Source organism: Lissotriton helveticus, chromosome 3_1 (assembly GCF_964261635.1).
Source record: "Lissotriton helveticus chromosome 3_1, aLisHel1.1, whole genome shotgun sequence".
Classification (NCBI taxonomy): Eukaryota; Metazoa; Chordata; class Amphibia; order Caudata; family Salamandridae; genus Lissotriton; species Lissotriton helveticus.
Window position 1 is genome coordinate 307,514,032 of NC_136061.1, and position 25,142 is coordinate 307,539,173.

At 47.2% G+C, this 25,142-nt stretch overlaps 1 protein-coding gene across 1 annotated transcript in view; it reads right to left on the bottom strand.

Annotated features, from left to right (window-relative positions):
- Positions 1 to 25,142, bottom strand: part of LOC144824520 (pinopsin-like) — a 170,646-nt gene that overhangs the window by 20,812 nt on the left and 124,692 nt on the right. The window contains exon 4 of the mRNA XM_078683585.1: positions 1,751 to 1,990. Within this exon, the coding sequence (XP_078539711.1) occupies positions 1,751 to 1,990 (240 nt within the window). The remainder of the gene's footprint in view (positions 1 to 1,750; positions 1,991 to 25,142) is intronic.

Below are 25,142 nucleotides of genomic sequence, written 5' to 3' on the forward strand. Positions count from 1 at the left end.
GGCATCTATTATCAACTCCCGAAAATTAACTCTTGAAATCACATTGATAAATGAGGCAATACAAATGGCTTTTTAGATATTGGCCAAGTAGGAGTCCCTCTAAACTCATGGTACTTCAACATCATTCAAAATGATGGCTTCTGGCGGTGAAGCCTCAGCTGACTCCCCCATCGGAAACCTTTGACCATGACTCATCACCACATCAATGTATCCCAGAAAGGCCATCCTATTTAGGTGCAGTCTTTCCAAGATACATTTTTCTGTATCTGTTTTGGACCAACAGAAAAAGTCTGGTAGTGCAAATGACACCCTACTTGAGCTGGTAGAAAACTCCCAGCATGTTAATCCTACATTTTTTCTCTCTTTTTCAAAAATAAAAACACTTGTTTCTAATGTTTATTTCTGAAAAATAAAGACATTTGTTTTTTAAGCGAGAACACACAACATGGGGGCATATTATCAACGGCCAGCGATAATTATCGCTGGCCGTACATAGCGATAGAAATATTATCGCTGAATATTATCGCCATGATAACGCTATGGCGATAATATTTCAGGGATAGCGGCGTTTACCATGGAACATGGCTGGTTTTCCAGCGATGTTCCATTGAAAACAGCGATAACATTGCTGATACGACCCTGTGGTCGTATCAGCATAATCCATCTCCCATTAAAAGAATGCCTTAGTCAGGAATTTAACAGATGTTAAATTCCTGAGTTAAGGCTGAGGTAGCGCGATTTTTGTTATCTCTGCACCTCCTTGTTAATATCGCGAAGCTGCCTTCACGATATTAACATATGTTGTTTTCACAGCCCCGCCTTCTTTGCATCTCATTAGCGATGCAAGGCGAGGCTGTGACAAAACGGGCTCTACATCAAGGAAACACACGCTAGCGTGTCCTTGATGATATTGCGATATAATTATCGTCGCTTTTCGCCCAAAAACGGATGCTAAAGCGGCGATAATTATATTGCCAGCCCTTGCTTATATGCCCCCTCGGTGCCCTCATACAAAACTGCTCTGCCTTCTGTGAAACCACTGCACCATCTGATGCACAGAAGGCAGGGAAAGCCCTGCAAGGCACTCTGGGATATCATAATGTGAGGCTCAGTCCTCCTGGGGAGACGAGCCTATGGCCTCATCTGACCTGTTTGGCTTCTGGTTTGATTGCCCTAGCTTGCAGAGGGGGCTGGCTCAATGGAGCTCCATAAGCTTGTGGAATAAAACATAGAGCACAGACAAGGGAGGCTCAGGAAGAGGCCGATTGCACAGAAGCAACACAAACGGTCTATGCTAATGACTACGTTTGCAGGGCCGGACTGGCCATAGCGGGCACCGGGCAATATCCCGGTGCGCCGCACGCGTGGGGGCCGATTTTTGTTACAGGGACTTTTTTGCAGCTTAGCTGCAAAATCAGCCTTGTACCAAAATCGGCCGAAAACCGTCCCCGGCAAAGAGCTCGGCGGCACCTCCAACCCCCCGAGTGGGGAGGGGGGGTTGGTCGAGCACTTTGCCAGGGCCGGTTATGGTTCCAAGCCTGGCCCTGTACGTTTGTATGTCTTAGCATATTAATGTCAGAACAGTTCCCTTTGTCAAGGTTTGTGTGTCTGAGAACAGTCAACATATGTTAGCTTACTAGTTTACTTGAATGTAATTTGCAAGCTTGACTATATCACATTTTTCATGAAAGTAAAGGAGTTATTCGTTGCCTGAAATGAAACCTTGGTGAGCATTTATTTTGTAAGGTACCTGTTTGTTCATGAAGACATAGATGACGGGGTTGTAGACAGTGGCTGTTTTTGAGAAGTACGAGGGCATAGACGCAAGTGCAGGCTGGATGACAATGTCTTTATTCGTAGCTACCACCATGGCAAAGGTGGCATAGGGCAACCAGCAGATCAGGAACGCCATGACCATGGCAATCACCATCCTTGTCACCTCCCTCTCTGCACGCTGAGTGGTCTCAGATTCTTTTTGTTGTGCTGCAACCTGTAGAAAATGAAGAGAAGGCATTGTAGTGTAGTGTGGTCATGTTACTTAAACAAACTGGGGGCAAAGTCGCTGTTCAACCCCATCACACACTCTTTACCAGGTCTGCGGCAAAAGCGACAGGTAGAAGAAATAGTGAGACAGGGACTTAACCTGGTTAGCCAAGATTTTACTTACAGTTCCATGTTAATCAGAAGAATGTACTGCTCCTCCATGCTGGATATTAGTATGAACATGCTTTTGTACTCTAAACTATTGCAGCTTTTTTTTAACATGCTAAAAGGTTGCTGACTTGCCCTGGTTCCTGCTAGTTGGAACAGAAAGTCAAGAGTGCTTCCAGTTAGCTGGAGTTCAGGTGTATCACGAGTCACGAGTGATGGAGCTGAGGCCAGGAGTGTCTTACGTTACCAGGAGCAGACAGTTGACAATGCCTCTGCTGTATAATTGTAGGAGGGCTTCCTGTGTCTAGAGATGAAAAGGCCAGGGGCTGTATTACATACAGTGGCATATTTTACGTTGCCCTTGTGCCACGGAAGGGGGCGCAAAGGTGACACAAAACGTAAGTAGGATTTAAGGATTTATCAAGCTATGCAAGGCCACCCTGCATGGCCCTGAGTGGCTCGATAAATCCAGAGTAACACAAGGCAGTGTAAATTACTGCCTTGTGTTACTCTGGACTAGGGAAGCGTTCCATAGGTGGAGCGTGAGTGTTCCCAGGCATTCACCCCTGGATTGTGGCGCATTCCCAGATTTACCATTAGTAGTAAACGTCAAAATGCTATACCTCTCCTGGTGATATATATAAGGAGGAGAAAAATCCTCGTTGCTCTTTCAACATGTTTTGTTTGTCTGCAGCACTCATAAAAAGACAAAAATGCCTTGCAGGATTATTTTGAACCGGAAGGTGTCCCTGCACAAAAACCATCCTGCTTACAACACAGGCACCCGGCACCTGCTATGGTGCTAGGCAGCACATTGTACGGCAGCACTTGGAAATGCATGTATATTGTTAAGTACAGCATATTCCTGCCCTTTCCCTATTACGCAGCACAGCAAGCTGACTTTCTGCACTGCGTGATATCTTAATAAATATTCCCCATAGTGCCCCTGGGGCACAGTGGGTGGATGCACCTGTTTTCTGCACTCCTGGGGCACTTACATACAGCAATGGACCTTATGGGGAAATGCCTTTATTTGCATAGGAATCAAACGATACACAATTGATGGACGGATAGCTTGATTCCAGTGGCACAGTGAGCCCAGGACCCACGTCTGGGCATACCTGGCGCACTTAGGGCGAGAAAGCAAAAGACACACAATTGATAGACGGAATGCAGAACTAATCAAAACTTTCACCCCAGTCAAGAGATCTGGGTTAAATCCATCATTCTTTTCCTCACCATGCCACCCCAGTTTAGACTTGACCATATGCAAATCAGTCTTGACCCTGTGGCTCATGCCAACAGTCCAGCTCGAACTGCCAAGCCAGGTTCTTCCTGGACCAGAAACAAGCATCTTAGGACCGGTTTTGGGGTTTCACACCTCTTCAGCCAGGATAGCTTGATTCCAGTGGTACAGTGATCCCAGGACCCACGTCTGGGCATACCTGGCGCACTTAGGGCAAGAAAGCAAAAGACACACAATTGATGAAAGGAATGCAGAACAAATCAAAACATTCACCCCCAGTCAAGAGATCTGGGTTAAATCCATTGTTAGACCTGGCATCTTTGGCGTGGTTTCCCCTGACTTTTTGCCTCTATCTCCTGTATTTTTGACGCTGTGCTGGATTTAGAAAGTGACTATTCTCTTGTCTGACCTTTCTGTGTCTTTGTGAGTGACAGGGGCTGGGGAGCCCCCAGGAGGCTAGATGAGTCAGCCCTAGGCTGAATAGCTGCATCTGCATCTTGAGTGGTGTGAGGGGATAGCACCTGGGCCTGAATAGGACTGTGCCTGTCTACCACAATGCAGGCACCACCTCCTGCTGGGCGGCTGACGACCCTGCCCCTCTCTCTGAAAGGAAAGAAGAAGTCAGGAAAACAAAGTGCTCCAGGACTGACCAGAACTGGTTCTGACTAAGCCAAGGTTTCTCTGCCTCCAGAGAACAAAGGAAAGACTGGTATAAAAAGGGCTACCCAGACTACAGAAAATTAGATCATCCTGGAATCAAGAAGGAACCTCTGCCAAGGATAAATCTGGAAGACTGAAGACGAAGGACTGTCCAGCTGTGTGTTTGTGGGCTGACCTGCAGTTGCTTTGCTGACAAGGAGAGGGGAAGGACTTTGCTGTTGCTTTGTCCCCTTGCTTCAAGAGATCTCCAAGGGCCTGAGAGGAGCTGGCTCCCTGTTAAGAAGTCCCAGGAACAAAATGACTTCAACCCCAGCTTCCCCCTGAACTCTGCTGTATGTGTTCTGCCCTTCCTAGAGTGATTGATCCAATTGTGGGGCCTCTGGAAGTTGTGCCTGCTGTTTGGGGAGCTGGACAAAAAGAAAAGGATAAGATCTGCAATTTTCATGCTTCGCTCGCTTGTGGAGCTCATCGTCGACAGTGCGAGAAAATTCCTGTCACCGCGAAGATCGTCGCAGCGCCTGTTGCAGCTGCAGGAACCAACGCATCGTTCGCTTGCAGAGCGCATCGCCCCGGTGCGGGAAGATTCTTGTTGCTGCGAGAATTGTCGCAGAGCCTGTCGTGGCTGGGTGAGATCGTCGCACCACTTGCTTTTGGACCGCATCACGTCGCTGCGAACATCGTCGCAGAGACATCGCATCGAGGGGCGCGAGAGGAGAAGATCGCCGCCGCACCTGAGATCGTCGCTGTCCCAAAGATCGTCGGATCGTGCCTGTGTGAGTTGCTTCCTACCAAACCTGCGCACCGGAATCAATACAAGGTATCGCATCACTCCCCATACAGACCGGATTCGTCGCAACACACCCGCTGCGTCCAGCGGGGCTGCCGCATCGCCTCCCCACGGTCTCAGGAGTCACGCATCGCTTGTTTTTCAACGCTGCAGCTTCCATTTGGAAATTTTGTCGCATCTACAGGTACTTTGGGCTAAACGTAACGCAACTGTGGATTATTTTGATACACACCCTAGAACTCTTTCAAAATCATATTCTTGAAGGACTGTCCTGCTGTGTGTTTGTGGGCTGACCTGCAGTTGATTTGCTGCCAAGGAGAGGGGAAGGACTTTGCTGTTGCTTTGTCCCCTTGCTTGAAGAGATCTCCAAGGGCCTGAGAAGAGCTGCCTCCCTGTTAAGAAGTCCCAGGAACAAAAGGACTTCACCCCCAGCTTCCCCCTGAACTCTGCTGTATGAGTTCTGCCCTTCCTAGAGTGCTTGATCCAATTTTGGGGCCTCTGGAAGTTGTGCCTGCTGTTTGGAGAGCTGGACAAAAAGAAAAGGAGAAGATCTGCAATTTTCACGCATCGCTCGCTTGCGGAGCACATCGTCAACAGTGCAAGAAAATTCCTGTCACCGCGAAGATCGTCGCAGCGCCTGTTGCAGCTGCAGGAACTAACGCATCGTTCGCTTGCAGAGCGCATCGCCCCGGTTCGGGAAGATTCCTATCGCTGCGAGAACTGTCGCAGAGCCTGTCGTCGCTGGGTGAGATCGTCGCACCACTTGCTTTCGTTCCACATCACGTCGCTGCGAACATCGTCGCAGAGACATCGCATCTAGTGGCGCGAGAGGAGAAGATCGCCGCTACGCCGCACATCGCCGCCGCACCTGAGATCGTCGCCATCCCAAAGATCGTCGTATCGTGCCAGTGTGAGATGCTTGCTACAAAACCTGCGCACTGGAATCCATACAAGGTATCGCATCACTCCCCATACAGATCAAATTCATCGCAACACACCCGCTGCGTCCAGCGGGGCTGTCGCATCGCCTCCCCACGGTCTCAGGAGTCACGCATCGCTTGTTTTTCAACGCTGCAGCTTCCATTTGGAACTTTTGTCGCATCTACAGGTACTTTGGGCTAAACATAACGCAACTGTGGATTATTTTGACGCAAACCCTAGAACTCTTTTAAAATCATATTCTTGAAGGACTGTCCTACTGTGTGTTTGTGGGCTGACCAGCAGTTGCTTTGCTGCCAAGGAGAGGGGAAGGACTTTGCTGTTGCTTTGTCCCCTTGCTTGAAGAGATCTCCAAGGGCCTGAGAAGAGCTGCCTCCCTGTTAAGAAGTCCCAGGAACAAAAGGACTTCACCCCCAGCTTCCCCCTGAACTCTGCTGTGTGAGTTCTGCCCTCCCTAGAGTGCTTGATCTAATTGTGGGGCCTCTGGAAGTTGTGCCTGCTGTTTGGGGAGCTGGACAAAAAGAAAAGAAGAAGATCTGCAATTTTCGCGCATCGCTCGCTTGCGGAGCGCATCGTCGACAGTGCGAGAAAATTCCTGTCACCGCGAAGATCGTCGCAGCGCCTGCTGCAGCTGCAGGAACCAACACATCGTTCGCTTGCAGAGCGCATCACCCCGGTGCGGGAAGATTCCTGTCGCTGCGAGAATTGTCGCAGAGCCTGTTGTCGCTGGGTGAGATCGTCCCACCACTTGCTTTCGGACCGCATCACGTCGCTGCAAACATCGTCGCAGAGACATGGCATCGAGGGGCGCGAGAGGAGAAGATCGCCGCTGCGCCGCGCATCGCCGCCGCACCTGAGATCGTCGCCGTCGCAAAGATCGTCGTACCATGCCTGTGTGAGATGCTTCCTATCAAACCTGCGCACCGGAATCCATACAAGGTATCGCATCACTCCCCATACAGACCGGATTTGTCGCAACACACCCGCTGCGTCCAGAGGGGCTGTCGCATCGCCTCCCCACGGTCTCAGGAGTGACGCATCGCTTGTTTTTCAACGCTGCAGCTTCCATTTGGAACTTTTGTCGCATCTACAGGTACTTTGGGCTAAATGTAACGCAACAGTGGATTATTTTGACGCAAACCCTAGAACTCTTTTAAAATCATATTCTTGAACTGTGTATGTTGGATTTTTGTTGTTTTGATCTTGTGTAGCTTAGATAAAGATACTTTATTTTTCTAAACTGGTGTGGACTCCATTTGTGGTGTTTTCACTGTGTTACTGTGAGTGTTGGTAAAAATACTTCACACATTGCCTTTGATACGCCTGTCTGCTCGTGCCAAGCTACCAAGGGGGTGAGCAGGGGTTATCTATAGAGTGTATCCCCCTTACCTTGACTAGAAGCAAGGGTCCCTATTTGGAGATTGGTACCTACCTCCATCATTCTTTTGCTTACCACCCCAACCCAGTTTAGACCTGGCCATATGCAAATCAGTCTTGACCCTGTGCCTCATGAGAACAGTCCAGTCTGAACTGCCAAGCCAGGTCCTCCTGGACCGGAAACAGGCATCCTAGGACCAGTTTCAGGGTGTCACCTCACTTCAGCCAGGATAGCTTGATTCCAGTGGCACAGTGAGCCCAGGACCCACGTCTGGGCATACCTGGCGCACTTAAGGCGAGAAAGCAAAAGACAGACAATTGATGGACATAATGCAGAACAAATCAAAACATTCACCCCCAGTCAAGAGATCTGGGTTAAATCCATCATTCTGTTGCTCACCATGCCACCCGAGTTTAGACCTGGCCATATGCAAATCAGTCTTGACCCTTTGCCACAAGGGAACAGTCCAGCCTGAACTGCCAGGGTCAGACTGATTTGCATATGGCCATGTCTGAACTGGGGTGGCGGAGTGAGGTAAAGAATGATGAAGGATTAAACCCAGATCAGTTGACTGGGGGTGAGTGCTTGCAATGTTCAACACTCCTTCCATCATCCCCTTTGATTACGCAAAAGTGGCGATAATTTGATTACGCCTGCCTTGGTAATATGCCCCTACGATTTTTGGGCCTGACCTTGGGTGTGGAGCACAGGGTATTCCTCGACCCTGGGTGTTAGTAAGGGAACGCTTGTACATTTGGATGTGGAACAGGGTACGCCTTGTCCATGGATGTTAGTACGGGATCGCTTGTACTACTTGGCATGGAACAGAGGCTAAGCCTAGTCCCTGGGTGACAGTAAGGGATAGCTTGGACCGCTGGGCATGGAGGCAAGTCAGTATGCATAGTTTCTCGGTATGATAAAGAGCTAACATCTCAAACTTATTTTTCTTTAGTCACAAACGTTTACTTAGTGCTATTGTTTTAACGCTGGTAGCTTCTAAAAGAAGTGAGAGATGTTCCCCTTTTTCTCTCCACTTGGATTGCTTGGCTTTAGGCAGTGATACGCACAACCCCTGGGTGTAATATAGTGTGCAATTCGGAAGTTAGGGAAAAGTCGGACCTTGGTGAATCAGGTGTAGCTTGTGCCAGTCCACAGGGGGCAGATAGTTATCAGGTTATTTCTTTTTCGCAGCTTTAATCATTGCTAATTTTTCTCCTCCGATCCGATAGTGACATACTACGCCGAGCATCCTCTCTCCACAGGCTATAGGAATGAGGCAAGGGCCCAGTTTTTTGGACAAAATAACTATTTTTTCTATCAACCTTTTAGTCTCCGTTAGATTTTTTTCTCCATTTTATGCACTTATTGATGTTGTGGTGCTGTTAAAAGTTTGCAAATCATGCTGCACATTTAAATGTTATGTCATGTTATCAAGTCCATGCTTTAGGTAATAAAAACCCCTTTTTCAAATCAGAGGTCCATGATTTCTGGTTTAGTGCTACAAATCAACTCATACTGCTCTGAACTAATAATTGCACTTTTGTTATAGTTTGTTATTATTTCATTGCATTTTTTGTCTCTATTGAATGTTAATCGATTCTTTTGATGCATCAATATTTTTCAAGCTCATGACCAAGTAGATTGGCTTTCGGTACCACCCTGTGTACACAGATCCCCAAAATTAGAAAATAATTTGTCATTATTTGAAAATCTAGAGACAATCAAAAGTTTGCAAAGACCTTTAATGTAAACAACAAACAAGCTTCCCAATCCATCATTGAGACTTCACTAGGCCACATGCAATTGACATTTTCCACCCAGGCCAGGAAACTAAAGAAACACTGCTGCGAGTGGCATACTCATACCAAAGCCCACACATTTTCTTGTCCTGAGGGGGGCACGTTCGCCACCAACATCATAGAACACACAAAGGCTCACATACTTACCAGGTTTACAGGATATACAGGACATAAGAAGGCTAAGCAGGAGGCACTACTAGAACTGTGGGCCATCTTCGGGGTGGCTCCAGCTTACAAGGCTATCCCTGAACCCATGAGTAAGGCATCTGCACCTCCCCCACCACACACTAGAAGGGATGTGCTCCCACTAATGTCGGTCATCCCAGGCGCCACCACGGAGGGTTACACCAATCCACTGGTTGAGAAGGCTTCTGGATGCGCTGCCCCCTCTCCTGGGCAGCAAGTCACCAGGCAGGGAGGAGGATCCCAGGTTCTGCCAGCCCAGGCTGACCGGCTCAGACCGGTACCAAGCACCCTCGGGTTTGACCCTAACCCATCGGCTGCAATTCAGCCGGTCTGAACTGAACAAGGGGCGCATACTTGAACAAGGGGCGCATACTCCTCAACTCCCCACCATGCGCCATACGGTCAGAGGGAGGTTTGTTGCCCTCCTAGAAGATGATTCCACCAGTAGAGGGGAAGGAAGGAGCACAAGTCCCGCAAGATCCGACTCTGAAAGGGTAGCCAGGGGCTATACTCCATTAAGGTGGGCCCATGGCACAGAGGAAGCATCAAGTAGTGAGATTGAGGGCAAGACGTTGCCTAGAATAACAGCAACTAGCAATGTGAGAAGAAGGCAACCCAGATGGGAGTTAGAGGAAAGGTGAGAGATAAGGATGGGGAGAGAGAGAGAGCTCCCGCCTGGGAAGCCCAGCAAGGAGGGGGAACAAGTCCCTCAGAGGGAACAGGAGCTGGGCTTTGGTGTCCCAGAAATAGATGAGCGCAGAGATGAGTCGCGGGTAAGGCCCCTAATGGCGACCCATACATCCCTTGGTCGTCAACGTCGGAGAGGGGCTGACGGGTAATAAGCCACTAGAAAAGCTTGACAGAGACACAATTGAGAATCTAAAAGGGCAGCATGGCACCTTTACGGGCGCACAAGATGAGTGATTGCAAGGATGTCTGCCGCTCCCCCGGGATGCACTGGTCAGACAGCTCAGGCCCTAGAAAGATAAAATCCAGAGAAGAGGGTGAGGCCTTCGTGCTGCTTTTTTGTCATCTACTGGCCTGCTGGACTGAAAGGAGGGGCAATTAGTATGATCGTCCTTGGCCAGAGGATGGATCCTTCGAACCTGAGGACATGGCCATTGCGGAAGACTGCATTTGGCATGGAGGGGGAGATCTGAAATGGAACTACCCCTACAAGCAGGAGTGCTTGAGACGATGGGAGCGCTATGTTGGGGGGAAACCAACAGAGCTGCCCCGAACGAGTCTTTTTCTGCTACTCCAGAAAGATGCACAGCCTTGGGCACAGATGGACAAAGAAGAGCTCAGGAATAAACTGCTCCCATAGATGGACAGGATGGGAAAATGGATCTCCTTCTTTGAAAAGAACACCACATGTATAAACCTAGCTATAGGTGACATCAAAAGTCTTCTCAGCAGCCTCATTGTTGAGCAGACTGACACAGTGTTCTCTCGAACGTGCATCCCAGCATGTAACACACATAAACACCAACCATGACGGGACCGCATTTAATTTATTCAGGCACCTGATCTGGACGTCCCTGATGGAGTTGTTCCCTGACCACCCAGATGTAGGAGGATTAATGGCAGAGAGCATGAAACCTGGGTAAACCATGACTGAGTTCCTAGACAGAATGAGAGAACAGTGGGGCAGGAGACAGGACAACCCTGGACTGATACAGGTTCCCAGGTTGCATTCTTCTACAACATCCTCAAAAGGGGACTACCCACGGAGATCAAGACCGGACAAGATAGCGTAGTAGGTCTAGATAACAAATCCTGTTGGGAAATACAGGCCCACATACTACACTATTACTGGAAGAGACAGGAGAAGGACAAGGAGAAGCCGTAGTAGACCCAGAGAGACACTGCCAAGCTGGTTTAACAGAAGTTGAAAAAGACTGCCCTAGAGGGGGCTGCATTAGCTGCACCATCCAGATGGCACCGGTCTCAGGAATCGCTCCACATATGGACCCAAGAGGGTATCTGCCCAGTTCTACTTGCCGAGATCTGGGGTTGCTGGGCCCAAGCTGGCCTCACAGAGTTCCACTACTGTCACAGAATAGGCCCCCTGGCCAACTGGTGTCAACTAAATATATACCATGATCAGAACGTCATACTACAGGGATAGCCCCCACAAAGCACTCACCCCCAAAGCCAAACTCAGAACGCCGCACATACATCACCCAATCAGCTTCAAGGAAATCAGGCTGCACCCATCCCACTGGGTGGGTGGCCAAGCATACAGCAATCAGGTAGCTCAGTCCAGCAGGGGCCGGTCTCCCAGTTAGGACAAAGTGGGGTGACTATCTGGGGAAGCAATTCCCTAGCATAATCACAGGATACAAACACGTTGTAAGTCCAAACCATTGCCCTAAAAGACCTACCCCCTTTGCATCACTTTCAGTCACACTTTCTTACCTGCCTCTGCAGCCGGTCTTCAGGACAGCCATGCTATGTCGATCAGAAATCCACGCTAGAGTATCCCATTTGGATGCCCGTAGGGGGCCCATGGCCCCTTCTGCTGATGGCCCCCCAGGGAAGGGTTGGCTGACCCCCCGTGGGGAGGACAGTCTGACGAGGGTGCAGGGTGGGACCACGCTGGTGCATAAAGGAGGCACCCAAGACAAATCACTCAAGTCCAACTTTGTGCAGGCTACATAATTCTCAACCCCCTCAGGGTTTACCTCCAAATGGAGGCCCTCTTAAAGTTCCAAAGCGAGGCAACTGCTCCAGTGGTGGAAGCCATGCTTCCCAGCGATGGGAGGGTAAGGGTCTCTACAAATGAGTTATGCAGCCCTCACCCGGGGTACAGGGATAGGCTCACCAACCATGCTTAACTTTTCAAAATGACAGTCACCGTACCTCATAAAGTTTATGTGCGGCATCACGCGACTACAATCAGCAAAGTCTGGAATCTATGGTCCTCAGCACGACTGTCAGTGATGCACCCACGAGTATTGGCAAGCCTATGACCATAATTTGCTGCACACGCTCCCGCTGACCAACCGCATGTTTTACTGCGTGCGCATACCCATCATTCTCCTCACAAGGGAGGCTATTGGCGCACTGAAAGGCGGTGTGAGGGACACATCCTCACAGAGTGTGAGCACGCCTTCAACCACTCCTTATAGGGACATCTAGGAGTGAAATTATAGTAAACACTAATAGCTGGGTCTTATTGATAGTTAGCTCTCCTCGGTCTACTGCTTCTGGAGTGTGACGTTTCAATGGAGGCAGAGGCTGGCCTCGTTTTCTTTTGGTCACGTGAAAGCTTGTTTACTTTTGGTCATGTGAGAGCTGCCGTTTTTTGACAGTTTAGCTCTTTCATGTACACTACTTTGATAATTTCTACTGCCACCTGGTGGCTTTATAGAGGAACTAATGTAATACACTTCTGCCATTGCGAACACATGGGCACACTCTTCCCCAGTGATTGGCACACTTTTAAGGAAAATAACATTATTCAAAATTGGAAAACATATATGGCGGAAGACTGAAAGAGCATATTCAATGATTTGTACACTAGTGCACCTCTGAGCTGAATAAGTCATTGAAACACTGGAAAGCATGGAGAAGGAATGTCCTGAAGTTTTCTCTGACAAGTTGGATTACTTGAGAAATGTTGTGTACATAATAAAACTAAAAGATAATACCATCCCAGTTTCAGCTAAACCAAGAAGCCTTCCCATTAGTATACAAGAAGCAGTCAGGGCCAACCCGGATGAATTATGCAGACTAAATGTTATCGGAATGGTTGGCTGCAATTGTGGTAGCTAGAAAAGTGCACAGGAAAATGTTTCAAGATCTTAGGGTCCTTAATAAGTTCTTGTTGCCCAAAATAACAGAAATCTTTACCAAAGTAGCTGGAGCTAAGTAAATTTCAACATTAGACTTTACTTCAGTTTGACACCAAGGGGCATATCAGCAAGGCCAGGCGATAATTATCGCTAAGTGCACTTAGCCCTAAGATAATTACCACTGGCTAATGCTTGTTCCTATCGCGGAGATAGCGTGAAAACAGTGTGAATATCACTGGAAATCCAGCGATAATCGCACTGCGACCAACGATACCTTCTGATAGGGCAGGGTGTTCTTAGCCATGTAAACCACCTCCCATTGGATTACATGGCTAAATCAGATTACTAGCAGGCGTAAGGAAAGTAGCGATAACTGCGGTTAGCGCTACTTTTCTTATCACTCTGCCTGTTAGCGTGCAGCTTGATAATTGGAGAAATGTCTGTTAGCGACATTTCTCCAGTTATTTCGGGGAGGAACGCCCACTTTGCATCTCATTAGAGATGCAAAACTGGACGTTGTTGTAACTGGCGCCGAATCAGCAAAACACGCAATAGCGTGTCTTTGCTGATAAGGCGATGAAATTATCACCGCTTTTCGCCCGAAAACGGATGCAAAAGCAGCGATGATTTCTTAGCGCCGCCTTGATGATATGCCCCCAATTTCGTTTACATGCTGATTCTCAAGATCTTACATCCTTTATAACTCTCTTGGGGGCTTACAAGTTTAAACAGATGCCATTTGCCCTAACATCAGCTGCATCCGTTTTTCAAAGTCCCTGTCTTCCATACTAGCTGGGGTCCCTGGGGTATTCTTTTACATGTTGATGTGTTGATGTTTGGTGAAAATGAGACTATACATGACAAAAGGCTATAACATGTTCTTCTGAAGTTTAAAGAGTATGGGCTAACAATCAAAGAAGAAAAATGTAAGATCAAATGTGCTGAAATAAATTATCTGGGGCACATGATTTAATCACAAGGCATACCACCTAAATTCAGATTGTGGAACATAATAATGAACTTGGCTTCTCCTGAGAACAAGAATGAATTGCAGTCCTTCTTACGACTTATGGAGTGCTATAGTACATTTATAGTCAACTTTGCAGGCCCCACATTTCAGATGAGGAAATTACTCTTGTTTACACCTAGGACAAGTTGTGTGGGGTTGAATTTGAACACAAAGAAAGCCCTGGCTTTCACACCCAGTTTAAAATAAATTGTACCAGGAAAGAAAACAATAGTGGCAACTGATTTGAGCTCAAATGGTTTAGGGGCAGTTTTCCTGCAGAGGATAGTACAGGTGAACAAACAATAGCCTTTTCTTCCAGAACACTTTAACAAGTAGAAGACAATTACTCAGTGATTGAGCAGAAAGAATTCATGGTATACTGGGCCCTTAATTAATCTAGTGGCATATTATCATGGCGTGCGAAACGCCCTAGTAGCACGCTGTCGCTAACAGCAGTTAGCGACAGCTTGTAGGCGATAGCGAGCAGTTTGGGGCCCGCTTTGCATGTCAGCGATATTTATCGCTAATGACAAGCAAAGTGGGCGTACCCAACCTGTTAGCGACTAAAAGCAGTCGCTAACATCGCTATCGCCTATTATCAACGCAGGCGTAGCGATAGAAATATTCGCGCTAAGCGCGAATATCTCCAAAACCTAACGCCTGCTCAGACCAGTTCTTAGCCTGTATATCCAAAGGGAGGTGGATATCAATGCCTGAATATCGCTGGATTTACAGTGATATTCACGCATTTCGCCGCTATCGACGGAGATGTTATCGCTTCAGAGATAAACGTTGCTAATAGCACATTATCTCTGCGATAAAATCCGGCGATGCTCGGCAATAAAAAAAATGTTGGTAAGCCTATTTAGCGATAAATATCGCTAGTTGTTGATAATATGCTCCCTAGAGTTTTCATTTGAGGAACTATGTTTAATGTGACAATGGACCACAAGCTGCTTAAGGAAGTGTTTACATCAAAAGGCTTAATGGCGATTTCAAGTATGATCAAGAGGTGGGTGATACATCTCCAGGAGTTTTGATGTTGAGTATGTTCTAAAGGTTAGGAATTGTGCTGCTCATTGTCTGTCACATTTAGTAAACGAAACAGATATAGAGTATGATTGTAAAATGAACTATAGTGAGGATGTGGATGTACCCAAATAAGATATCTGTGTAATAACTAAGGGTGCCATTGAAAATAAATATAGGAAACAGGAACTACAAGCAGATCCCATTCCAATAAAGGTTCTAGAAAAACGAGTTAAGGGATGGGACTCAGAAGGGAAAATTGAGGAAGAGGTGCAACCATACTGGATGGTCAGAGAGGATTTGTCTGTGTTGGGTAGATGTCTTTTCAGGGGTACCAAATTATTACTGCCTAGCAATCTAAGGATGAGATTGATTGACTGGCACACAAAGGTCACTTTGGCATCAATAAAACTAAACAGAGGTTAAGTGTTGACTTATGGTGGCCAGGAATAGATTGAGCAGTGGAAAGGGTGGTCAGAGATTGTATATCTTGTGACACTCCACCCTTGTTGTGTCATCCGTTACGTGAAATACCTTGGATGGATGTGGCCATGAATATAGTTGGGCCATTGTCAGGATAAAAGAGTGCTCCATAGATATGAGTTCCAATACTGTCATCAAATTTCTTGTAGAATTTTACGGACGTGAATGTCTTCCCAACATATTGTTGACAGACAATAGGACAAAATTTTACTCAAGGGAAACCAAAGAGTTTTTAGAATGCAATGGAATGAAAAACAATCTATGTTCTCCTTACCATCCAAAAACTAATTGGGTAGTTGAGAGGTTTTGCAAAACCCTCAAGGAAGGCATCCAACTAGCAAAGGCAAATAGATTGTGTTGGAAGGAGGAGGTAATGTGTAGGTTGGAAGCTTATCGACTCACTCCTCATCACTCCACTGAAATTACTCCTTTTTAATTATTAAAGGGTAGGAAAACCTAACTCCAGATTACAGCCTGAGTGGATGAAATGGTATAAAGATTGGGTGAAGATAGACACAAACCAAGCATGGAGGAGTAAAGAGCTAGATTCACAAGTCGCAGAGAAGAAACATAATAACCAGACATATAGGACCAAGTTAATAAAATTCAAATTGGATGAATGGATTAAAATGAGATCTCCTTTTAGTTAAAAAAGGGATCTAAATTCACAGAACCAATGAAGATAATTAAACTGTTTCGTAATGCGTCCAAGAACGATCAAATGTGTGGGGCCAGTTCGGCAGGATTAGGAGATTGAAATTTCAGGACAGAGTAAGATAAACTTGGAAATCAGAGATGTACTTCAGTTGGAAAATGCATCCGTGAGTGGGAAATTTGTGAAGTCAGACAACAAGCACAAAGTATATATCAGGATGAGTGGGCGAGTGACTCAGTCCCGACTTATTTCAAAGATTATAAGATCAACTAAGTTTCACATATTTCTTTGAATATAGTCATTGGGCTGAAATGCTTTTATTTCTCTTTTCATTCCATGTAAGTATTGTATTCACAAGCAATGTTCTAATGTAATTCACTCATTCTTTCAGGTTCTTAATGTTATTATTATTATAGGCTCCCCTCTTCTGTTATCAATATTGGTGTTTATATCTTCGTAAATGTATAAAGAGGGAGATGTGTGACATTGCGATCCACTGCCTCTGTGGATTTGCTTGTTTTCATGGAATTCTGGTGCCCCATAATTCCATTGCAACCTGCCTGAGGGAATGCAGAGTGTAACAGCAGTTGAGACATAGGCTGTGTCTGAGGTGTAAGCAATAAACTTAAGCTCGGACCACGCATAAATCTTTGGCATCATACTGGACTCATCGCTAACAATGAACCGCCAAATCAAAGCCATCTCCTTGACATGGTTCAACACTCTCCACATGTTTCGAAAGACCTTCAGATGGATCCCTACCAAACCCAGCAAAACTGTCACACACACACTCATCAGTAGCAGTCTGGACTACTGCAATACTCTCTACGCTGGAATCAACAAGAAACTACTTTGCAAACTCCAGACTGTCCAGAACGCCATCCTCGACATCCCCCATTGCAGTCACATCAACAAACACCTCCGCGATCTCCACTGGCTTCCAGTAGAAAGACGAATAACCTTCAAACTCCTCTCCCACACGTACAAGACCCTTCACAACACCAGACCCACATACCCAAACAGCTTCCTCTCCTTCCACATACCCAAAAGACACCTCCGATCAGCCCAGCTCTCACTGGCCACCGTCCCACATATCTGCAAGACTAGAACAGTAAAGTCCTTCCGCTATCTCACAGAGAAAGTCTGGAACACCCTCCTCCCCCACCTCCAGCAATCTCCCACAATTCTCCAGTTCAGGAAGGGCCTCAAAACCTGGCATGGTAAACATCCTAAACGAAAAATGTGTTACAACACATGCCATTACCCTGCATTGCGTTGTAAAGCCCTGCATTGTAAAAGATTTTGCGGAGTAAAAAATGCGGGGTAATGGCATGCGTAGTAAATGCGTGCGGAGTAAAGTGGCTTATTCCCTCAGCACTCAACAGAGCCAGCCCTCTTCCCCCCAGCGCCTTGAGACTCTCACAGGTGAGTTGTTGCACTTTGCCAACCCTGATTGATTGATGTTTCTTCATGTGTGGTGCTTCATTATTGAGCTTGAACTTACATTTTCGCAAGGGTTGTTCCCTTCCGTTTACCGCCCTGTCAAGGGACCTACACTTGCTTTTCAAAGAAGTAAATATTCTTGTCTTGTCAATGTTGTAAATGTTCTGCAAGAGGTATGTGAATCACCACAAAGTTCTGAGGTTTTGTTTGTTCCATGGTGACCCAGCGTAAACACACCAACCCCGCCCTGAACTCACAATTTATGACGAAGGACCATTTGCCAAAATGGCATATTTTCTACTGACAGGAATGTCCTTTCTTGCAAATTTTTACAATGCCCGACACTCTGAATCAAGATTTGAAATGTACAATAAAACTTTTTTTGTTATGTATTGAATTACAACTTAATTGTCTAAGAAGTGTTGTGAATCACATCAGTGACAAACCTAATATCAAATTAAAACTATCGCATTGATAGAAACACCTGATGTTTTCTTAACTAAACAATACAGGACCTCAATTTGCATTAGGATTTAAAAATGGACTATCCAAAAATTATATAGATTCTTCCCTCAAAGTATGGATGGCTGAGTATGCAATATCAGCCAAGAAGTCACTGTCATAGGAGAACCATTAAAAGGGAAAGGTATGCCACCGCGCAGCCATTCTTAACGCTGCCGCAGGTCTGACCATTCTCCTGCCGCCATTTGCGAGGGCACTGAGGCCACGCCCACTGCCCTGAGGCCACGCCCCCTCTGACTGGTTCTTAAGCCATGCTCCACCTCGAGCACGCATTTGCCAAACAGACAGCTCCTGAGGCGGAAAGCCGGGAGTAACGCTCACATTTTAAAAGCATTTATAATCTAAAAGCTGTCATTTTTTACCTGTGTTTCACTTCGCCCTGAGCACTCCCCCTTCCTCTCGCATTGCCGATTTCACCGCGTAGCCGATCTTAACGCTGCCGCGGGTCTGACCATTCTCCTGCCGCCATTTGCGAGGGCACTGAGGCCACGCCCACCGCCCTGAGGCCATGCCCCCTCTGACTGGTTCTTAAGCCGCGCTCCAACTCGAGACCGCATTTGCCAAACAGACAGCTCCTGAGGCAGAAAGACGGGAGTAACGCTCACATTTTAAAAGCATTTATAATCTAAAAACTGTAATTTTTTACCTGTGTTTCACTTCGCCCTGAGCACTCCCCGCTCCTCTCGCATTGCCGATTTCACCGCGCAGCCGATCTTAACGCTGCCGCGGGTCTGACCATTCTCCTGTCGCCATTTGCGAGGGCACTGAGGCCACGCCCACCACCCTGAGGCCACGCCCCCTCTGACTGGTTCTTAAGCCGCGCTCCACCTCGAGCATGCATTTGCCAAACAGACAGCTACTGAGGCGGAAAGCCGGGAGTAACGCTCACATTTTAAAAGCATTTATAATCTAAACACTGTCATTTTTTACCTGTGTTTCACTTCGCCCTGAGCACTCCCCCCTCCTCTCGCATTGCCGATTTCACCGCGCAGTCGATCTTAACGCTGCCGCGGGTCTGACCATTCTCCTGTCACCATTTGCGAGGGCACTGAGGCCACGCCCACCGCCCTGAGGCCACACCCCCTCTGACTGGTTCTTAAGCCGCGCTCCACCTTGAGCACGCATTTGCCAAACAGACAGCTCCTGAGGCGGAAAGCCGGGAGTAACGCTCACATTTTAAAAGCATTTATAATCTAAAAGCTGTCATTTTTTACCTGTGTTTCACTTCGCCCTGAGCACTCCCCCCTCCTCTCGCATTGCCGATTTCACCGCGCAGCCGATCTTAACGCTGCCGCGGGTCTGACCATTCTCCTGCTGCCATTTGCGAGGGCACTGAGGCCACGCCCACCGCCCTGAGGCCACGCCCCCTCTGACTGGTTCTTAAGCCGCGCTCCACCTCGAGCACGCATTTGCCAAACAGACAGCTCCTGAGGCGGAAAGCCGGGAGTAACGCTCACATTTTAAAAGCATTTATAATCTAAAAACTGTCATTTTTTACCTGTGTTTCACTTCGCCCTGAGCACTCCCCCCTCCTCTCGCATTGCCGATTTCACCGCGCAGCCGATCTTAACGCTGCCGCTGGTCTAACCATTCTCCTGCTGCCATTTGCGAGGGCACTGAGGCCACGCCCCCTTACCTCCCCCCATAAATATGTGCATTGGCCGGACGCGCAGCGGACGCGCGCTGCGGGCGCGCCAAAGGTAAGCCCGTCTGTGCCCGTCCGGGCCCAGCCGGGCCTAGGGCCGGAACCTATGCCCAAATCAACAGAGGGACGCGTTAGCTACACACGCAGAGACCTCATGTTACTCAGACCCTCGAAAGATACGAACTGTCATTATATACACAAAGGAGAAAATGTATTCGTCAACTGCAACTTATGCAGCTTACCCCCCTCTATTAAGGAACACCACTCCCTTCAAATGGCCCTTCCTGAACTGCAGATCTCTCCCTAAACACTCCTTAGAGATTGTAGCATCGTGCTACAAATAACCATAGACATAGGTTATAGTTTACTGGAGCTTTATTATCTTACATCCAGTCTCGACCCTGTCCCTACTCTAACTGCCCACCAGCCGGTCCCGGCTCCTCCTGTTCCCCTTCCAGGCTCCGCCCTCCAAGCACTAGACTGCACAGAGCAATACTACATCTCCCCCTTTCTTAACAAAATGAAATTAACTTCTACCAAGTTCGCAATTGTCCACTCAGCCCCATGAGTCGGCAGACAGTCTGTTTGGGCCACAGGAAGGTTGCTCCATGCATGAGCTTGGACTCAGTCCTGTCTTCAAGCATCAGCAAGGTCGAATCAGTGATGGGTCTGTCTTTGGTCGATCTTTCGGTTGTCTCACCACAAACATCTTTGACCACGGGCGCGCGTTCTTGAAAGCGTGAGACATCGTGCGTGAACGGCTTGTTCTCAGATCCCACAGTTATCACTGCTTCGTTCTGCTGTGTGACTACTGATGTCTCGGCGTGGCAGTGGCTGTCCGTTTTCCATTGTGACACATGTTTTCCTAAGCATCCGCTTGTAAGTTCACTTCCTTTACCCATTCGGTCAGGGGCATCAATGCTCTCGTGCTCACGATCCTGCATGTTGGAGGATAGAGCGCTGAGTGTCTTGGATCGGTTTTGGGACTCATATGCCGGTTTTATTGATCCTCTCGGCTCCCACCCACATTCGTAAATGTTGAGCTCATTGGGCACGGAGTTATCAGATTCTATTGATCCTATCAGCTCCCACTCGCGTTTGAAGATGTTGAACTCTTCGAGCATGGGAGTATGGGCATGTTCCGTGCTCATCCCCTCTTGTCTCCACGGTGCGGACCCATCTTTGCCAACACACCTTGTCTCCTTGACGGAGTGATGAGACAGTCCTTTCCCACGCCAATGTGTAGTGCCCCATATGGCTGTCCTTCCCATGAGAACCCTTGGGGTCAGCCTCGCAAACCCTGTCAGGGGTGACGGTACCCTCCTCAGGTCCGGATATGACTGCGACCGACGGGACAGGTGGCTTGACGGGGTGATCAAATGTTCCGAGACATCTGCGTGCAATATGTCGTTTTGGATGGGTAGAGTAACCTCTGAGTTCAAGGTCCGTTCAGGTGGTCGGTGCCATGGATGTTGTTGTGAACTTGAGTCTGTTGACCCCAGTGATCATACCGACATGTCTTCTGAATCAGAGAGGTCGCTGTTTGCTTTTCTGCGGGACCCTTCTTTCAAAGGTGTTTGAGCTGATACCCTTCTTGAATTGGTATACTGTGACGAACTGCTCTTAGATTTGGAGCTGTCTTTGAGACACTTCTCGGGGTATGTGTCGCGACATGTCTCCCATGCTGTTTCAGTGGAATGATTACCTGACAACCAAGTGTGTATTTCTTTTGTTCGATCCCAAAGCCTTTCGTTGCTGCCCTTCTCGTATGATGTTACTGGTCTCTTCTCAGTTCCCTCATTTTCACGTATGTCCTGAGTGTGCTCGCCTATCACTTCCTGGTGTCGGAGTGAGTCACCCAGTTCCGAGAGGTCTCTTTCGTCTTCTTGCTCGCTGGGAGCCCTGGTGTCTGTGTCCTGGGAGTGGTGTTTTCTACGACTGCATGTTTCTTCGGACTTGTCTGTGAAGGTCGGTGACCCGCGGATTGCTCGGGTGCGTTTGTGTGCCGGCTCCCAGAGTTGACATGACTGGTCCGATATTCTATAGCTTGTCTTTTCTTCATACTCGTTGAGTAGGCTGAAACCGGTTCCATCCCTGTGAGCTATCTCACTTGACTCTTCTTCAGAATAGTTTGTGTTATTTGCTAAGTGACTCCTTGAAGTTGAATAACCCCCAGAGGTTATGTCTGTGAGGCTGTCATGATTCTGGATCATTCCAGTCTTTTGTCTTCGCGTTGTTGACTCAGAGTCTTTTATGACACTTTGCCTCTCCCGCTGTCTTGTCTCTAGTCTGCTTTCGCCCTTCCTTTTTCTGGTTTCAGTTGCCTCTTGAATCTTATGCTCTGACCTGAGGGAGGTCTCTTTTCGCTTATCTTTTCTTCTTGCATTGATGTGCGACTCTCTTGACAATTCTCTTGTTTCAGCTCGCTCTCCAGCTTTGGCCCTCCTGACAATTTCCTTCAACGAGAATTGCCTTCGAAGTATCTTGCGCTGTGTGTCCGGTTCTGAGCAGCTCTCAATCGCCCGCAGGCGGATGGCTTCCTCATTTGTGAATGTGTCGAATTGACAGTATCGTACCAACTTGTGTAACCGCGTTACAAAGTTTGATAAGGATTCTCCTTGTTACCGCCGTGCTGCATTGAAAACAATGCGTTCATGATCGACATCTTCCTTTGTGATGAAATGAGCACATAACGCCTTTTTGAGTTTTATATATGTTCCTGTATCCTTTGCTGAAAAGGTTCTGATCAGGCGTCGGCCTTCGTGACCCACCAATTGGAGCAGTAGTAGTAGACGTTTGCTATCTCTCCGCTCTCCAGTAACGTCAAGAAATGCATCCAGTGACTCCAGCCACCGGTTCCATTCTGGACCCAGACTTTGGTCGCTGGTCTGTGTCACTGGGGGTGGCACTCCAATGCAGGGGCTTGATGTATGTGTTTCCTCTCTCACCGACGTGATGGTGGAATGTGCTGGCATGTCGATGTCATAGAACTGTTTCCTCATTTTCTTCTTGTCTTCTTTTGCTGACCCTTTTCGGCCGCTAGCCTTAGTTTGGTCGTTTTCTTTGAATTATGGTACGGTTTGCCGCTCCCGTGTGGTAAATAAATAAATAATACCTCTATTTTTGACTGGATATACAATAACAGATAGCTCAATAAATAAGAGTCAAGATTCGAGGTAGCTGGAGGTTGCAGGTTTAATACAGCATAAAGGACAGGAACAGGACAACCTGCACGGGAATAGGATGGCAGCGCTGCCGGGGGCAGGATCGGGACAACAGCTAACTTTTAATAACAGTGCACAAGTATATATAGTTAAACAAAATACATGATGTTCAATACAATAGGCGTAGCAGTGGGCAGGGCCTGTAACAGTCGCGAAAGATAAGGCAGAAAGTAGGTGTAACAAGAGGCGTGAACAGGGCGTATACATAGACATGTGATGTAAACGTAACAGAATATGTCATAAATGGGGCGGAAACATGGAGGGGGCTACCTAAGGACCTGGGACCTCTAACCTAGTGGTGCGCGCAAGCTGGCAATGACGTGTTACTAGGAGGAACTGGGGGCTCTGACTTCTGCGCTAGAAGGAGAGACGAAAGTCTGGAGAGTCAGAGCGACATGTACCTAAACACTATCTAGTATCTGATGTTTAGAGAACATGTTGATAGAATCCAAAAGTTATCAGGGCAAAGGCTAACAGACACTAAGACTGGTGCATGCATTATTCTACATGTAGTGCGTGTTGAGGAATATTAAATGACCATTAATACAGTATTTCTCTTACATGGAGATGTAAAGGCTAGACGATGACTGAAACTATTGATGCGATTCAGTAGCTTAGGAATGCAGGGAAGGAGAGCTGGACTGATAACTAGAATCATAACATACTCTTGGCAGACTGGAGGCAGAGCCAGGCCGAGCCGGGCACTGTGAGGCAGGAAGTAAGTGAAGGGTCAGGGATACAGGTGGGGGCTGTATCGCTCCTCGGAGAGGGTTTAGGAGACAGGAGCTGAATCTGAGTCCGGGCCCTTTTGAGGCCTAGAAACGGGGATTTTACAATGAAATAACGTGCACACTGTGAAACGTGGCAACATAACTTTACATAGGCCTGATGCTCGTTGTATTCACGAGAACTGGAAACTGGCATACTAGAGATGGACACAACTGTAATTGCGTCTTTAATCGATCATAGGGAATACATATGCATATTAATCATGCACATATAACATAAGATGGGGAACACGTAGGGACACAGAACATGGCAAAATTAACTTTTCCACATTCCCTCCTTGTCACTAGGTTTCCATCAGGAAACATCAATATTCATGATACCATCTATCATTTCATACAGTATCATTTGCTCGTCTCGAATTGCCTTGGAACGGGACTTAGGACGGGACTTGGGACTAGGAATACAAGAGGTAGCACAAATGCCGCAAATCGCAGGGCCACATTGTATACAGAGGCAGCAACTGAATATGATCGCTACTGCAATACCTAGAAATGACAATACTTTCCATCCCCAGGCAGAAATTATACTCCAAAACCAACCGGACCATGTCCAGGTGCCTGGATTCTGGTGTAACTGATGGGCAATTTTATGAAGTCTGGTTATAGCTGAATAAACAGACGGCGCGTTATTAGGAATGAAAATGCAGCAACTAGATCCGATGACTCTACATGCTCCTCCTCTATCGGCCAGTATGACGTCAAGAACGAGACGATTTTGGAGCACGACAAATCTCATAGCAGATTGCTCTTCGGTTAAGTTACCTAGGGCAGAGGCAGTCTCATTCACTACTGCTTCAAGGGTTCTTGTTAACCTACGGATTAACTTACTATTCTGGATAGGTCCTATAAAAAAGAAGAATCCTTTATTGAAATCTGTATACTGTTCTAGAGCAGTTTCAGTTTGATCGACAATCGGGGACTCGATCTCCCTTCTATGTCTAATGTGTACTAGATGTGTGTTTCTGTGATAATCAGATGGGGCTAGAAAAACTGGTGGCAGTAGGAAGGCAATGTAACAGGTTCCATCCCAATCGAGGGGCAGACGAACATATGCGGTCTGACCACAAACAAAATAAGAATGACGTGAAGCTTTGAAAATAGATTTCCCACTGTCACTATACTTGACAATAGTAGTACAATCACTATGTCCTACATGTGCGGAACCATTATTTCGGACACATAATTCGCCTTTGACTGGTAGTACTGAAATAGCAGGTAAGTCTGGAGTAGGATCAGACTGGACATTCAGAACCATGAAATTCGAAGAATAATTACCCAAATTATAAACTTCATTTTCTAGATCTAACCCTGTTCTGTGGGGAAGACCTTGCTTGTCTGGAAAACATGTACTGTTCAGAAAAGACATATCTGTTGAGGATGACGTTAACGTGGACCAGG